Raw genomic sequence first — 17337 nt, 5'->3', positions numbered from 1 at the left:
TTTTAGAAAAGATAGAAGAAAGGGTAGTTTGATCATTTTTTAACATTTAACATTTGGTGTGGACTTAAATGGCATTAGGGGGTAAAGTAGGGATGATACGTGGAATATTGAGGAGTGTTACGTGGACTTACAGAAGTTTAGGGGCTACGAGGAATATTGGATGCATTAGGGGGGGGGGGGGGGGGGGGGGTGTACATGTATTTAACCCTTTATTAATTAGTTTCTTTCCCTTCCCGTTAGCTAATATCAGAACTACCTTATCAACCAATCTTCGATTTGGCGCCTGGGCTGTTAACAAATATGCCTGAGAAAGGGTTTATCCTTTGCCCTTCTCTCCCCCGAGAGTGTTTCTCCTCCAAATTTTCGTCAATGGCTACTGTCCCTTCAGAGCTATTCAAATTAATTCCCAATGACCAAACATCCCACACATTTTCCTTTCATTCCTTCTCTACTCCTTCATCCAAAGTGGCGAAGGCGAGGAAGAGCAGTAACCGCCGAAGAACCCTAGTTTCCTGCAAAAAGAGCAAGAATGAAGAAGCCTGGGAAGGGAAGAAAGTGGGTTCTATTGATTATGACAAGGGGAATTACAGAGTTTCAGTTCAGGTGAGTGGACTCAGGAAAGATGATATCCCAAAAAGGTACCGATTGCGAGTTGAAGGCGATAGGTGGCAGAGGGATTGGACAATCTCTGAGGTGGTTCAGAGGATTCTTAAGCTCAATCATTGGGATGACATTGAAGGAGTTCTCAATAGCTGGGCTGGTCGGTTCGCTAGGAAAAATTTCCCTGTTCTTATTCGGGTACGCTGGTAACAATATGTATTTCCTCTTCTAGTCTTTTGTTCTTTGCTCAGATTGAAATACTTTCAGTTTCTATATAATCTGCAAATTCGTTGGAAACAATATTAAACTCAATGTGTATTTACTGGTCACTGATGCAATATACTGTTACTCTGTTATTTGAGCTAATGGGAGAGTATCAATATCGGAATGCTGTAGCATTGCGTGTCAGCATGGGGTTTGTTGCATCTTTTGGGGCTACCATAATTCATGACTATTCCTTTAATCCTTTTTTTTTTCCCTGTGTTATCTTTTACAATCAATAATTAGACTATTGGAATATAAGAAATGTATACACTTGCGGAGAACATCTTTTTGTACCGACCGAAAAAAAAAAAAAGCTGATGGCAGGAATGCGGGCTCGACTCTTATAATGATATTTGTTCTTGTAGGAAATAACAAAAGCGGGCTCCCTTCAACACAGTGTTCAAGTTTTCCGTTGGATGAAAAATCAAAAGAACTATTGTGCTAGGCAAGATATCTACAATATGATGATTAGGTTGCATGCTAGGCATAATCGAATAGATCAAGCACGTGGATTGTTCTTTGAGATGCAAGAGTGTAGGTAAACTCCCTGAAAAGTTTTTGTGCCATAAAAATAGTATTTGTGCAGTTGTGGATTGTATGGTGGTACGGATGACTGATACTATGTCTGATTTGGGGTGTTATTGCATAAAACAACCAATGAATGAAAGAGATTGGTTGCAAATAATAACCTTTAAGTTGCATGCATTCCACCACTATGTTTGAGAGGCCCATTTCCCTGCAAAGTTTGTGAAAGCCTGTCTTTCATCTATCTTATTTTCAATAATGAATGAAAGGAATTTCTTATTCACTTCAGTGACGCATCCGCTTTTATATTCAACCCACTTTGTCACTCCTTAGCAAGCTAGTCCAATCATTCAATAAAGGGCGAGGCTAGAACCCGCACGTCAATTCACCTCTCTGATCCCTTTCTCATCCCACCTCTATGATCTTTAGAAGCAAAGAGATGATTTTTTTAAGGCTGTTTACATTGCAGCTGTTGCAATGGACCTTCTTATAACTGAAGGTTTCTCTGAATCTGTTAGAAGAATATTGAAAACTCCTACAAAAAAATTGTCTATTTAGATGGCTTGCTTACCAAAATTTCCCCCCATACAATAGTATGACCATAATATGATCAAACCTGATACTTCCAAATGTTGGTTAGATGAATGTCATTCTGTTAACCAGAATAAATTTAGAGCTTAATGTTGATGGTTACAATTGGCCATGTTCTAGTTTTATGCTTGTACTAGTCAATCCGTCGAGAAATGGAGTCATATTACAAACCTTGATGGAACCTTGTAAAAATGTTGTGGAAGTCAAGAGGTTGGGAAAGCATTAAACAATGCACATATGCAAGCACAATGTGAACAAGTCTAACAAGTCTTACATTTATCATTCATATAATTAATTTAAAAAACTATTATATTTATCTTTATTCCATGGGAGAATGGGCAGCTGTTCTACCAAGCAGCAATATTTGTTGGGGGACTGGGGCCCAAACTTTGTGGGCAATGTCCACATTGTCATTGAGTAATGGTTTACATTTCAGACCAATCTGAATTCACCACATGTCAAAATAATGCTTTTGAAAATTTATCTAACAAAATTAGTTCCATAATTATCAAGGCGTTGCCTAGGCGGTTTGTTGGTGTTGCCTTGATTTTTTCCTTCCAATGATACGGTTGCCTAGACATCTTGACAACTATGGTTAGTCTGTATTGTACTAGTTGAAGAACATGGACCGTGAGGAAGACTCTTGACGTGGTGGGTGTACAGTTGAGATAGGCCACCAAATTCTACATTTGGGATTGAGGGACTCCCATCTAGCCAAATTTCAAACTGTCCATATCATCTGTCCACGTGAGAAGTACTATGGAAAGTCGTTATTGTGGTAATGGCTGCCCACACTTTCCATGTGGGAAACATTTCCCTTATTTTGTTCTAAATTGTAGGTGTTTTCTGTTATTGTGTCTTTTTTTCCCCTCTGTTCTTTAGCTTGTTAGTATTTAGATAAGGATAACTAGTTGATCCATCTTTGCTTCTTGTCGTGACTTAACTTTGACAGTTTAACAATGTCTGTCATTTTTATTAGATGCAAGCCTGACGCTGAAACATACAATGCTCTCATAAATGCACATGGTCGAGCTGGTCAATGGCGCTGGGCTATGAATGTTATGGATGACATGCTTCGTGCAGCTGTGTGTATTGTTACTCTTCCTTCTTAAATTGATTTTGGTGTCTGTGATTTGGTATAGAATTTCCATATTCTAATGATATTAGTTGGAGAAAATGAAATTATCTTTTCATAAAAAATCTTCTCATTTACCTAAAGTATCACTATGGATGATAACTTAGTTTGTTATGGTAGACAAGTCTAGAGCCCTGATGCTTAATTCTGAACTAAAGTTTATCTTTCAATACTCGATAGGAACAATGGCATAAAGATCTTGCTTTCATTTAGCATAGGAAGTAGGAACTAAGGTTTGGCCCTGAGCCTTCTCCTGTTCAGCCCAGTTTGATTGCCTAACTGCTTTGGTATTAGTGCATCTGATTGGTGTTGAAACTAGATGAAAGAAAACTGAAGATAAAATAATTAAATATCCTATTCTATTAATAGTTTCATGTGTAAAGTTTATTTGGTTGGCCTGACCAAATAAGCTTATCTGATCGGCCAAAAAATTTGCCACCGAGCTTGTTGGATGAGAACCAAATTTTATGGACAGTTAAACCCCAAGCTAGGGGCACCACAATCACCCAAACAGCCACGAGCACCCCAAAAAGAAGACTGAAGACTTCTTTTTTTTTGTTGAGGGGGGGGGGGGGGGTTGATTTATGAAATTGTGATCTTATACAATCAGTATTTGTTGTTGCCTATGCAATAAACAGGAAAACTTTAAAGTCTTTGAACCCCTGAGAGCATCTTTTTTCATTTTCCCTAGCTTTTGCCTACCCTGGCTGCTTGTTCCACCATGGTATTTAAATCCCTTCTGCAGGTGAATCTCTTTATGAAAAGTAATAAAGTAAAACTTTTTTCAACTTTACTCTCTTTTATCATTTTGTTATTTCTTAATTAAAATTGGGGGGAGTATAACTTAAACCTTTGACAATATTGGGTCTTAAACTGAGTCGGCCTTTCATCAATATGTTTCTATGCATATATGCAGATTCTTAGCTAGTTTACAGATGGTTCGTCATCAATGCTATATGACAAGAGAACTGCATATTTAATAATTTTTCAGTTCTGCATTAGTAGGTTATTTAATTTTGAAAGGATTATGGGCTAATATGAGTATGCTTCTCTCCCTTGTCCTACATTTTGATGTTGGCACATTAAAACTTGAATCTTTTTACATTGCTTCCACAACTCTACAACCATAAGATATGGATGCAGATTCCTCCTAGTCGGTTGACATATAACAACCTGATTAGTGCTTGTGCGTCTAGTGGAAACTGGCGAGAGGCATTGAAAGTCTGCAAGCAAATGACAGAGAATGGAGTAGGGCCAGACTTGGTGACTCACAATATTGTTTTATCTGCATACAAAAATGGGGTTCAGTATGCAAAAGCTGTTTCCTATTTTGAGTTAATGAAAGGAACAAATATTCGCCCTGACACGATCACCCTTAATATAGTCATACATTGCCTAGTTAAGCTAGGGCAGTATGGAAAAGCTGTGGACATATTTAACTCGATGAGAGAGAAAAGATCTGAATGCCGCCCTGACGTTGTAACTTTCACAAGTATCATCCATGCATATTCTGTTTGTGGACAAATTGAGAACTGCCAGGCCGTATTTGACTTGATGCTTGCTGAAGGCTTAAAACCTAATATTGTATCTTACAATGCACTTATTGGTGCATATGCCTTGCATGGAATGCATAAAGACGCCCTCTTGGTTTTCAATGAACTTAAAAGAAGTGGCTTCCGTCCTGATGTTGTATCATATACCTCTCTACTTAATGCTTATGGGAGATCAGGACAACCTGAGAAGGCTAGAGAAATATTTGACATGATGAAACGGAACTCTTGGAAACCAAATATAGTGAGTTATAATGCACTAATTGATGCCTATGGATCTGAAGGATTTTTATCTGAAGCTGTGGAGGTGCTGCGTGAAATGGAACGTAATGGAGTTCAGCCAAATGTTGTGACAATATGCACCTTATTGGCTGCCTGTGGTCGCTGTGGTCAAGCAGTGAAAATTGATTCTGTTCTTTCAGCAGCTGAGATGCGGGGCATTAAATTGAACACAGTTGCTTATAACTCAGCCATTGGAAGCTATATGAATGTGGGGGAATATGAAAAAGCTTTAAACTTGTATAAATCTATGAAAGGAAAGAAAGTCCCACCTGATTCTGCTACTTTCAATGTACTAATTAGTGGTTCTTGCAAGATGGCAAAATATGGTGAAGCACTCAAGTTTGTGGATCAGATGATGTATTTAAAAATTCCTATGTCTAAGGAGGTATATTCATCTGCAATTTGTGCTTACAGCAAACAGGTAAGTGCTTTCACAAGATTCATTTCCCCAAAATCAAGTTTCAAATCAACAGGAGGATGTCATCTCTTAAGTGCTTTCTGAATTTTCAGGGTCAGCTTGAAGAAGCAGAGTCAATGTTCACCATGATGAAGGACACTGGTTGTTTGCCTGATGTGATTACATATACCACCATGATACATGCATATAGTGCAGCAGGTACTATTGAAATTTATGATACTGATCTGAATATCTGATCAATACTGACAAGAATCAGAGCCTTTTAGCATGAGTTTTACATGGGTCTCTAATTTTCTAGAGAACTGGGAGACAGCACATGCGTTATTTGAAGAAATGGAAATGAATGATATCACACCAGATTCTATTGCATGCTCGTCTTTGATGAGAGTTTTCAATAGAGGAGGTCAGCCAGCCCGGGTTCTTCTTCTAGCAGATATGATGAAAATGAAAAGAATCCCATTTAATGATGCTACTGTCTTTGAAATGATATCAGCCTGCAGCATGTAAGATATCTGCTGTCTTCCTTAAAATATTATATCTACATTTAATAATTAATCTGTGGTGACGTATGCTTCAAGTTTCATTTGTTTGCCTGCCTCTGAATCTTTTTTTTTTTTTTTCGGGCTATTAATTATTCCAAAAAATACTGTCGATTCTTTGGGGGGGGGGGGGCAGGTTTCCTTTTCTGTGGCACAAAGTATTTATATTGATATGTGGCCGATCTAGGCCTTAGCCTATCTATCGGTCAGAATGGTTTTCAGTAGTCCTCCTGGCCAAAAACCATGGCCTGTCAATTGTGGCCATATACCTTGGCTGTGGAGACCATAGTTTTCAAGACATTACCTAGGCGCTTTGGTCACCTTGGCGGGCACCTTGCATCCAGGCCTCCTCCAAAGCTTTGGGTCGCCTAGACGCAGTGACAGCTATGGTGGAGACAATGTGTAGCGAAGGACATCAAAACCTTAGAGGGATAACATCTAGCCTTCTGGTTTGGAGGCTAGCCTAGGATTAGCAATTTAGCATAGATTAGAGAATCATTTATGTTCTTAATATTCAATCAAGGGTACTGCAAGATATAGCTCCATTGGTTACATTGAATGTCAGATTCTAATTAAATTTTGGTGGATTTCACCTAGATGTTAGAGATTTATTTGGCAAGGAATAATCTGATGCATTGGTTATGATATCTATCAGTGGACTTTGGTTAATTCCCTCTATTTTTACTGTGCTATGTAGTTCAACGTAGTTTTCCTTTCAAGAAGGTATAAAGGTTGGGAATGCTACACTGCTCAGTATTGTTTACTAAGTGTCCTGTTAGGGTCAATGCATTGTTACATAGCTACTTTGAGATAGCATGCATATGGTCATGCGTGACATTGTCTATTCCCTGACTTGTTAAATTGCCTTTTTCTTTCATAAAAACATTTTTGCTTGTGTTTGTACTTCCTACTTGAGTTCTTTCTCATCATGATGTTTGAATTTTTTGTTGAAGGCTACGAGATTGGAAGACGACTATTAATCTAATTGAATTGGTGGAGTCCTCAATATCAGCAGTCTCAGTTGGACTTCTGAATCATCTTTTGCATTTTCTTGGGAAAAGTGGAAAGGTTGAGACCATGATGAAGGTACATGCATGTTTTTTCGAGGTTTGTCAGTGTACCATATTAATGAGGTGTTTGGGCCTCCTGAGGTGAAGCATTGACTAGTTGATGCCTAGTCAGTGACTAGTCAACAACAGAAAAATATGATGATTTTCTTTTTCTAAATTAAGGTTTAGACCTCAATATGCAGGAAAACATATGATATAAGACATTAAACAAATCATTTAAAAAGAAAAACTAAATAAGAGTGCTGTAGGAGGGAATGCTGAAAGATAAGTGAACAATAGCGATTATGTTTTAGTGGTTGAGCGCTGAAAAGTGAAACTATAAAGGATATAAAACTTTCACATATGATGAAGTCAAGCTCCCCAAATGGTAAACCACTAAAAGTCATTGACAAGTCGTAACTAAAGAGATGCTGATAGTAAACCACTCCTGAAATCATGAATCAGAATTATAGTTGACGAATAAATTGAAATTTGAATGGTATAAAATGTTAAACCCTCCTGATTAACAGCATTAACTTTTGTCACTGATAGTAACTGTAATATGATTGTATCATCATTTCGTTATTTAATATAATTATATTTTTAGCATGCTCATGTTACTGATCTCAAAAAAGGGAAAAAAAAGTGTGGGGGTGGGGGGAGGGGAGGTGAGGAGTCATTGTAACTAATTGGATGGCTGTTATAATAGGAGTAGAAATTATTAAACAATAACAATTAAGGGGTTTTTAAAATGTTTTTATCTTTAATTATTTTAAGGAAGCCATATTTTGCCAAACAAACAAGAGATAACAAGCTAGTTCATCTTGAATCAGAACAGGGAATGTACTTTTGGTGGGTGACACCAACAAACTCTATTCAAACAAAAACTTGTGCTCCTTTCACCAACATATGTGCACCTGCATTCCCACCTATTATAACAAAATTAAACAACACCAGCTAAACACAGTGTAAGTGGCTTAATGTCCTGAAGATAGCATCCATTTCCCATGAGCAATGTGTAAGTCTTGGGGAGTCTTAATCAAATTGACCATCAATTTCAAAGATGACCGTCTTCTCAGTAGGAAGCTCAGACTGAAGAAGTTTGTCCAAGGGTGCTAGTTACTAATTTTTAGCAATTTGTGGTCATAAACTATTATAAGCTTATAGAATGGTTATTCTATGACAGCAGCCTGTTTTGGAATTATAATTATGACTTTGTCAGATTTTATTAACTCAAAAACATAATGTAATGAGAAAATTTTACTATTGACAAGTTAAAGTGCACATCAAATATAACAATTGTATGAAGATATGCCCTAGCAATTTTCTATATGTTATTCTTTGATTTAAGTGAGTTTACAAAAAGGTGTACCCAATGCACAAGGCTCTCGCCACTGCGGGGTCTGGGGAGGGTCATAATGTCCACAGCCTTACCCCTTCGCAAAGAGGCTGTTTTTTATATGTTGCTTGTTCTTCGATTTAAGTGAGTTTACCAAAATATATATTTTATAACTGTAATTGATCTGGCTGTCTATCCCCTTTGTAATCCTTCCTTGTTTTCTATTTATTGGAGGTATAGGTGTTTTCTGAAATCCAGTGAGCCATACTTCTTGTATGGGGTGGTCCAATCCCTAACCAATTGAAAGTACCTCTTGCAGAATTTCCAGAACCTATAATTGAAACTATATGCCTGGGTCACATCAAATTTGAATGTTCTATTATTATCAGTCATTGTACAAAATTCCTTTCATTAGCTGTATGTGATAAACCATGTGTGATGTTATGTTACTCGGGTACGGCTGTTCACCCTGAAGCACCTGTGTTAACACGACATGACATGGGTGCGGGATCTTTGTCAAATCCTACAACTTTTTTTGTTCAGACAACTCTTGTTTCACTATAAGAAGGCATTAGCCCTTGCAACATTGGACATCCCTGCAGAATTGCAGTAGACAAGAAAACTAAGAAGCAGCAGCTGCAGCAGATAAAAAATAGAAGAAAATTAAGAAGAGGCGGATGGAAGTGGAAGTGTACCTGCTGTTGTCATTTATGCCTTTTGTCAATGTTTTTGTTGTTGTTGGGGCTCATGGTGGATGGCCAGGAAAACAGAACCCTTGCCCCTAGGCCCAAATCATGGGATATAACTGAAGTGTTGAAGGTTAAAACTTGAAAGAATTAACATAAATTTCAAATTTAAAGTTGAGACATTGGGAAATAATAAATTACATTTGCCCTTACTAGACTTAAGCTTCTAATAATTAAGTCCTTATACTTTTAAAAGCTTGTACGCCCTCATCCATGTTTATCATACTTCATATTATTTCTTTGCCTTGTATTTTATATTGATTAGATGATGGATCTATTACCTCCTTTTTTGACACACTTTAGCTGAATCCCTGAGCCGATACCCATTTTTGGATACAACCCCCATATCCTAAGTTTTAACGCTCAGGTGGATCTCACTCTTGGACATATACCTGTACCCAATCCCTGCACCAGTTTGAGTAACATAGGTGTGATGGTTCTGATTAAGCTATTGTTTTTCTTGTTAAACTTGCAGTTTTTCCACAAAATTCTGGAGTCAGGTGCAGATGTTTACTTTGAAACTTACTCGATTTTGTTGAGGAATCTTTCAGCTGCTGGAAAATGGAGGAAATATATTGAGGTATGTCATCGATTAACTTTATTAGGTAAATGAGTATAGTGAACAATAATAACTCTTTTATTATTATTATTGTTTTATTTTTCTCATCCTCTTTCCTTTTTAGTAGTTTCCAATTTCACCTGGATATGTGACATGGTGGCAGTTGTTTAATATCCCTTAAATATGCACAGCACATTTACCTTAAAGAGTTGGAACATGGGACACTTCGATAAGTAAATTCTTAATTCGAGTGTGTTCAGTCTAATTACAAGCGTTGAAATAGTTCTGTAATTAAAATAAAACTAATTAATTTAATTCCTGACTTCTGAGCAATATCATGACCAGATAAAGATGCTTAAAAGTAATCATGCAAGAACTGTTCCTTGAAATTGCACTCTTATGTGGACATCACAAAGTATACACCCATTACTGGGAAAAGACTGGGCACGCTGCCAGGGTGCCCAGAATGTGTAATCCTCTCTCGTCCCCCTTTGGAAAAGACCCCCTGCCCTCCTGTGTCTGGTCCTGTGATTGGTACATGTCGCTAGCTTACAGAAAGCGGGCGGTGTGCCCAACCCTCTACCCCCATTACTGCTCAATACGAGGGAAAAAGCTGTTCCCCCCCCCCCCCCCTTTCATGTGGTCTTGGTAGTTATAACAAATGGAACAAACAGTGATGATAAAAGGTAATGAAAAGCAGAAAAAAAAATGTTGAGGGAAAAATTAATCAATGTCGACAAAAAGATTAGATATTGGATGTCTACTCAATAATCAATATCCACATATTTGTATAAACGTCTTGCTGTTATCTCTGTGGTAGGTCATATTATTTCGTATGTCTGGGAATTTCTGGCATGCCTTATGGCTCTCTAATTGGTAAGCTAATTCTGAAACTGTATTAGGTACTGCAATGGATGGAGGATACTGGGATTCAACCTTCAGTCAGAATGTATCGCAATGTTTCCTCCTTCGCATGGAAAGGTGGTGGGACAGAATATACTGCTCTCTTTCAAAAAAGAATAGGTACAGCTTTCTTTGTTGGAACATATAAAGTGAATATCAACTTCATCATGTAGAGTTGAATCTTAGTGCCAATCAACTCCTCCACCCCCACCCTCACCCTCCCACCCAAAAAAAAAAAAAAAGGCGATTGTTTTGATTTTTATTTACATTCTTTTAAAGTTCGTTTGGCAGCCATGTCTAGTATGGCAGAGCTCACTGTAGTTTTGACTGGGCCTGGCCCCAGCCCCATTCCTTTTTCCCCTCCTTTTGACAAGTAAATGGTGAATTATTGCAATCGAATAGCTAAAGAAAAGGCGTGGTTACGTGCCAAACCTTCCCTTTGCCATCCGCCTTCTGGTTATGTCTGATATGCTTTATTGTTTATTAGGTGGTTGCTTCGTAAGAACATCTATAATCTGTATAGGGTTTTGCTTTTTCATATACCCATATAAATATAGTCTCAATCTTTGAAGTGTTATTCTATGTGATTTTTTGTTGCAAGCTTTTTATCTGATGTTCCTTAAACTTCATCCATGTTGGGATATTTTACAGGACTTCTAAAAAGAAAAGCAGGGGCTGGAACAGATACAGGCTTGCTTTACCCTTCACCCTGTCCCACTTCAACATTGATTGACAGAACAAGAGAGTGAAACCATCAAAACTCTAGAATCACAATCTATTATATCTACTGATCACTGGATGTCATCCACCACTGAAGGACAACCCTCCGTGTTCTATTCAACTCAATGAACCCTTATCCCGACCATTTGGGGTCAGCTGTCACAAATGGAAATCAAATGAGGTTCAAAATCTATCAGAAGATAAAAAGGAAAAAGGAAGAAGTTAGGAGGCTAAATTGATGGCAAGCTTCCCAAGAAGTAGTGAAAGACTGGAGTTCTTGAGGTCATATATACCCCAAGATTTCGCGAAAAACAGAGAATAATCTTTTTAATAAACACTTGGTAAGGTTTGTCTGAACAGAGAATAGTTTCTGTTTATAAAGCATTTGGTAAGCTCTGCCTGTGGATACGCAGAGGCTGACTACATCTGTAATTTTACCTGATAGGAATTGAATTGATTAAGCTAACAGGAGTCGAACTGCTAATCTATTGTACAGAAAGATGTATGTAATATAGTAACCATCATTTTATCCTATATCTATCAAGGTCATCTGTTTGATATTTTCAGGTTTTCTCCTTAAAATTTAAGTATAACAACATTGTGATCCCTATTGTTGGTAGTTTTCTGTGTCATTCTTATCTTGCTGATACAAGTATGCACCTTTTCTTCAATCATCCTACAGCAGGACATTACCTGTCAAATCTATGGCCATTGACATCAGAAAATATAAATTGGCTAAAGTTTTTCCTCACAATTGCTAGATTATCTTCAGCAATTGGGGTGTTATTATTTCCTCTGTCCCCTTTTTGTATCAAAATATCCTTGGCATTATTCTAAAGAGTCCCATCCAATCACTAGAACCTGTGGATTAAGAGATTCTTTCTTCATTTTGTGTGAAGGAAAACTTGGTTCATATAAATAAAGGGTGCAATTGAAAGAGTGAGTTTCATTTTTCCCCTTTTCATGTTTTTTCCTAGTGTCTAGAATCATCTATCTATGGTTTCTATTCACTTTTGTCCATTTGATTTTGAAACATGAAAAGAGATCATATAGGCATGAAATTCAAAATGAACAACCAAGGGTGGGCCTTACTTTTCTTTGAAATATGGGTCCCAATTGATCTGCCTTGTGGTAGAAAATCATGTCTAAATTAAACACAACTCAGTCAAGCTGTGTCCACCTTCCTTGTAAAATTCCAATGAAAACCAAAGTTTTATTGGAAAGAGAAAGAATTCCTTCTCATGGGTGAAGTAACTATAAGATTGTATACTTGGATCTGTCATTACACTCCCACCCATTATTTACAAGGTCGAAACTACCCTCCCTTTTGGTCATCCCCCACGGTGAAGGAATTCCCCCCTCACCATGGGTGAAGGAAAACTCAGTCCATATATAGAGTTTATAGTGTTAAATATGCATAAAAGTTGCTTCTTCCTTTATTTTCCCCTGTTCCTCTCTCTCTCTCTCAGCTTACAGAGATGAAGCAATGACATCAACGACAGGGTAGACAGGTCCATCCAACAAAATTGGCTTTGCAGCCGCATGACCAATTAACAACCAAAGGCCAAGAACACTTATGAGAAAGACGATAGAAGATAGAAAGATCCCAAAAGCTCAGCATTTAGCTCCTAGTAACTGAAGGCCATGATCACTTGGTTGCAATGGAGTAACCTTACCATTACGTCGAGATCCACCCTAAAAAAAGAAGAAGATAATTATTTATGTGTTTGATTTATGATAAGACAAAATCATGATGAGATACTGATTGATTTATATGTTTTCTTCTCTCCTAAATTTCAAAATTTCTGAGTATATATATTTTCCTTGCCTTCCAAACATAGCCAATTTATTTGTATTAAATTCCAAGGGAGATAACAATTATTCCTATCCCAAACCAAAACCTTCACACTCACCACTAGTGGATAAGGTGACTAATGCTTTTTTTCTTTCTTTTGGGTTGGGGGGTGGGTGGGGGGGGGGGGGTAAGAAGGGAGCTTAGCTTCACTTCATGTGGGTAGACCATGTTCCAATTTTATCGGATGTCTCCGAACAGACATGTGGGTGGACCATGTCATAGAAGATCCCACATCTGGTAAAATCTTGTCCAAAATGAGTAAGGATAGTTATTCAAAGTTGAATTAAATTTTTTATAAATTTAACTAAGAAGGGAGAGGTTTTTCTAGTATGGCAGGTCTAGAGGGTATCTTTGAACTGGTCACATATTTTCTACATGGTAATTTGATAAATCAAAAATTTTTCTGATAGGTACAACTTATGGTTCTTTGCTCACATGTCAAATTTCAATGAATCAAATGACTACAAATATAAGGGAACATATTAATACTGAGAAAAAAATATATATAATTACATCATAAATATAAAGCTGAAGATATGGATAATCTAGACCATTCCCTAGATACCAATGCGGTCAGAATTAACACATTTTCTTCCACATGACAAAACTTGGTCCCAGTTTAGAGATACCTTATAGTCTGGCGAGAATAAGAAAACCACCTGTTCCGGTCACATGGTAATGTTTGATGAGTCTGCAACAAGTGACTTTTGACCTTGTGGGTGATGTTTGATGTCACTAAAATTTATTGAATACTTCCACATAATCATCTTTCTAATAACTTTGACACCATATGCAGTTTTTAAATTTTAAATAACAATAATCCCAACCTTATCCCAACTTAATGGGGTTGGCTATATGGATCCAAACAAAATAAAGTAGGAAAAATTGAGGTGCAAACATAAAGAAAAAAAAAAAAAGGGAATGAAGAGATGGGAAAAGAGAGATGATGAATGAGATGAGAAATGAAAAATAGAAAATGACAAATAAAAGATGAAAAATAAAAAGAAAAATGAAAGATGAAAGTAAGAGGAAAGAGGCACAGCCTAGAAAGTTAGGAGAATCTTAGCTAAATGGGGTTTGCTATATGGATCCTTGCCCTCTAATAGGCTCTATCCGAGGCCATATTTGGTACCAAACCTAGACTATGCATGTCTTTCCTCACAACTTCTCCTATGGTCATTTTATGCTTGCCCTTAGCTCTTTTAGCTCCTTTAATTAGAATCATATCACTCATCTTTATTGGAGTGCCCCTAGCCTCCATTGAACATGATCATACCAGCTCAAACGATTCTCTCGGAGCCTTTCATTGATTGAGGCAACTCCCAAATCAGCCTTAATATGTTCATTCCACACTTTATCCTTCCTAATTTTTTCGTACATCCATCTTAACATCCTCATCTCTACTATACATGATTTCTCAATATGACATTTCTTACCGGCCCAAGATTGTGCCCTATACATCATAGTCGGTCGTATAACAATCGTATAAAACTTTCCTTTAAGCTTTAAAGGAATAAATTGATTACACAACACTTTGGACGCACTTCTCCACTTCATCCATCCCACTTTAATTCTCTATGAAACATCATCCTCTGTGTCACCTTCTTTATTATGATTGACCCCAGGTATCTAAAATAGTCATTTTGCAGTATCTTTCTTTCCTCAATATGCATCATGTCAGTAACCATCAAAGTGTGACTAAAATTATACATCATAGACTCCATCTTCATTCTTCTAATCTTAAAGCCTCTTGTTTGCAAGGTTGATCTCCATAGCTCTAACTTAGCGTTAATCTCTACTTTTGTCTCATACACCAAAACAATATCATTGACAAAGAGCATACACCACGCGAACTCGTCTTGAATGCTCTTGGTTAGGTCATCCATGATAAGCGCAAATAGATAAAGGCTTAAGGCTGATCCTTGATGTAACTCAATCTTAATTGGGAATTCTTTGCTCTGACCACTCACAGATCTCATTCTAATCATCACACCCTTATATATATCTTTAATTACATCCACATATTTACTCAACACCTCTTCATTTTTTTAGGAGGTCTACACCCATTATGTGGCATAGGGGTTGTGTGCCGTACGAAACTTAATGATATACCACTTCTGTGAATGGCTTGTAATGCTACATCTCTTATGAGACCTAGACCCTTTATCATGACTTTTGCTCGTTTGGGGTGACTTGATTCTTTGTGATTGTAGACCACCGTTGCCTTGACTCTGTTAGGGACCTTTGGAGCCCTTGATTCTTAGTTTAGAGTTGGGGGTCGCCCTAAACTAAACAAGTAGTTTGCTGGGTCGCAGGCAGGCAGCCTTAGCCCCCCCAAATGAGATGGGCCACATGATGAAGATAGGTCGTCCATGTTATTTCCCACCTATCCAACTGGTATATTGATCAATTTATAGTCCATATGGCAAAACTGCAGAACTAGCTATTTATGCCTTCCATTGTGCTTCAAATGACTACATTTTTCTCATAATATAAAATAGATTTCAACTTGTCATAAGAAGTTGCAACCTTCTTTTAATTACCCATATTGTCTTATTACCAAAAATTGTTTAATGTTGGGGTAAAAATGGTTTTCAAAAGTAAAAAATTATCTAATACAATATTTAAGTAAAATGACAGGATTTATCCTCACTGGTAGAAGGGAAAAAGAATGCTGCTTGATCGCATGGCCCCTATGTTCAGACATAGAAGTATGCAAAATTACCCCGCATCTCACTGAAATAAAAAATCTCATCCATGTTGATGATGTCCCTGTGCGTGCTCTCATTGGTTCCTGCGCTACGATCTCTTGCCTAAAATAAAATGATTAATTCACCAATTTGATTACTAAAAGATTTTCCCTATAATTTTTTTTAGGGAGACCCGGCTTGATACCATTGACTATTGATCGACCAAAGTAATAGTCTCTATCTGTGTCCCAACTCATAAGGCTATTTCTTTAGACTCGGTGACTATTCCGGTTGGGCATTTTTTAGTGAGGGGAGCAAGACAAGCTACGTTTAGCTCATTACCTGATTTTGTATCAAACTTAAGATTAGATTGAACGGTGGTCACGTTTTTCGGTTTACTGTGGCCCTCCCCACGCCCAGACAATGAAGGGTGGGGCGAAATGAACACCCTACCACCCATGAAAGGCGGAAATTCTACCCCATGATGCCAACACATACTCTCTCGCGTGCAGGGGCCACGATCCCCCACGGAGAACACCAACCCTTGTTAATTTTCCCTTTTCACGGCAGGGAGCACCGTTTGGAGAGAGAGAGACATCATTGACAAATGGCATGTGAAACGGTTTGTAGGCTTGTAGCCAGGTGTCCTATGCCTGGTGGTGTGGTCACTTTATTCCAAAGTCCAAACATGACGTCAAAATTTACGGTGAATTGGTAACATCTTTGGAGTCATCGCTTATAGCCGTTACAATGGTTGGTAAATGGAATATTTTTTACTTCCTATTGACACAAATACCCTTAATCATTATCCTCTATTAAGTTGTTGTACATATGACGACAGAGAAATAATTGCAAAGGAGGGTTAATTTGGTAATTTCATAACTTCTTCTGCTTCCATTAAGTACAGGTTCTTCCGCACAGTCAGGGCTAAGCCAAATTTGAACAACAGTAATGCTTGAGACTTCACTTGAAGCTTTTACTGTCATCATCTCTCTGCACTGTGCTCGTTCCATTTCCACTCTATCTCTATATCTCTCCTTGTCTTTCTCAGTGGAAGGGTTTGGTTAGTATCGAAAAATTAAGGGTTAGGGTTCTGGTTCATCCATGGCTTCTTCTTCTTCTGAGCCTGGATTGAAGGTTGAAGGTGGAGGAGGAAGTGGAAGTGGAGGAGGAGGAAGTGGAAGTGGAGGGGGAGAAGCTTCAGATGCAGTTTTAGCGAACGATCAGCTTTTACTCTATCGAGGACTGAAGAAAGCTAAGAAGGAAAGAGGGTGTACTGCCAAGGAGAGGATCAGCAAAATGCCGCCTTGTGCTGCGGGAAAGAGGAGCTCAATTTACAGAGGAGTTACCCGGTTAGTAAACCAACAACATTTTCAATCACTGAAACTGAGGAGTGTGAAAATTCCAATTTTTATTAAATGCTTTGAATTGTATTGGAACTGTATGCTGGTTGGTAGAGTTCAAATCATCAAAAGTCCGATCCTGGGTTTGGGTTCAGGTACTACTAAATGCATACGTTAACAGTAGCCAAAGTAAGTATATTACTTCAACTCTTGTAATTTATGCATTTCA

General features: G+C 37.8%; 2 protein-coding genes across 3 annotated transcripts in view; both read left to right on the top strand.

The window, feature by feature from the left end:
• Positions 1 to 265: 265 nt before the first annotated feature.
• On the top strand, positions 266 to 11419 carry LOC122641837 (pentatricopeptide repeat-containing protein At2g41720). 2 transcript variants are annotated; one of them, XM_043835141.1, is made up of 10 exons: positions 270 to 798; positions 1230 to 1402; positions 2960 to 3065; positions 4259 to 5368; positions 5458 to 5563; positions 5664 to 5868; positions 6858 to 6990; positions 9514 to 9618; positions 10500 to 10620; positions 11152 to 11419. In XM_043835141.1, the coding sequence occupies exons 1-10, from the start codon at positions 301 to 303 to the stop codon at positions 11247 to 11249; spliced, it is 2655 nt and encodes an 884-aa protein (XP_043691076.1). In that variant the 5' UTR covers positions 270 to 300; the 3' UTR covers positions 11250 to 11419. The 2 variants fall into 2 exon arrangements, with proteins under 2 accessions (XP_043691077.1, XP_043691076.1); XM_043835142.1 differs by lacking the exons at positions 9514 to 9618; positions 10500 to 10620; positions 11152 to 11419 and adding an exon at positions 6602 to 6635 and having other exon boundaries at positions 266 to 798; positions 6858 to 6925.
• Positions 11420 to 16788: 5369 nt separating this feature from the next.
• The window catches only part of LOC122641838 (AP2-like ethylene-responsive transcription factor At2g41710), a 30288-nt gene continuing 29739 nt past the window's right edge, over positions 16789 to 17337 (top strand). Inside the window, exon 1 of the mRNA XM_043835143.1 lies at positions 16789 to 17117. Coding sequence (XP_043691078.1) covers positions 16870 to 17117 — 248 coding nt within the window. The 5' untranslated portion in view covers positions 16789 to 16869. The remainder of the gene's footprint in view (positions 17118 to 17337) is intronic.

Source organism: Telopea speciosissima, chromosome 10, assembly GCF_018873765.1.
Source record: "Telopea speciosissima isolate NSW1024214 ecotype Mountain lineage chromosome 10, Tspe_v1, whole genome shotgun sequence".
In the NCBI taxonomy this organism is placed as follows: domain Eukaryota; kingdom Viridiplantae; phylum Streptophyta; class Magnoliopsida; order Proteales; family Proteaceae; genus Telopea; species Telopea speciosissima.
Note: the sequence above shows the minus strand (reverse complement) of the source record. Positions and strands in the feature narration are given on the sequence as shown.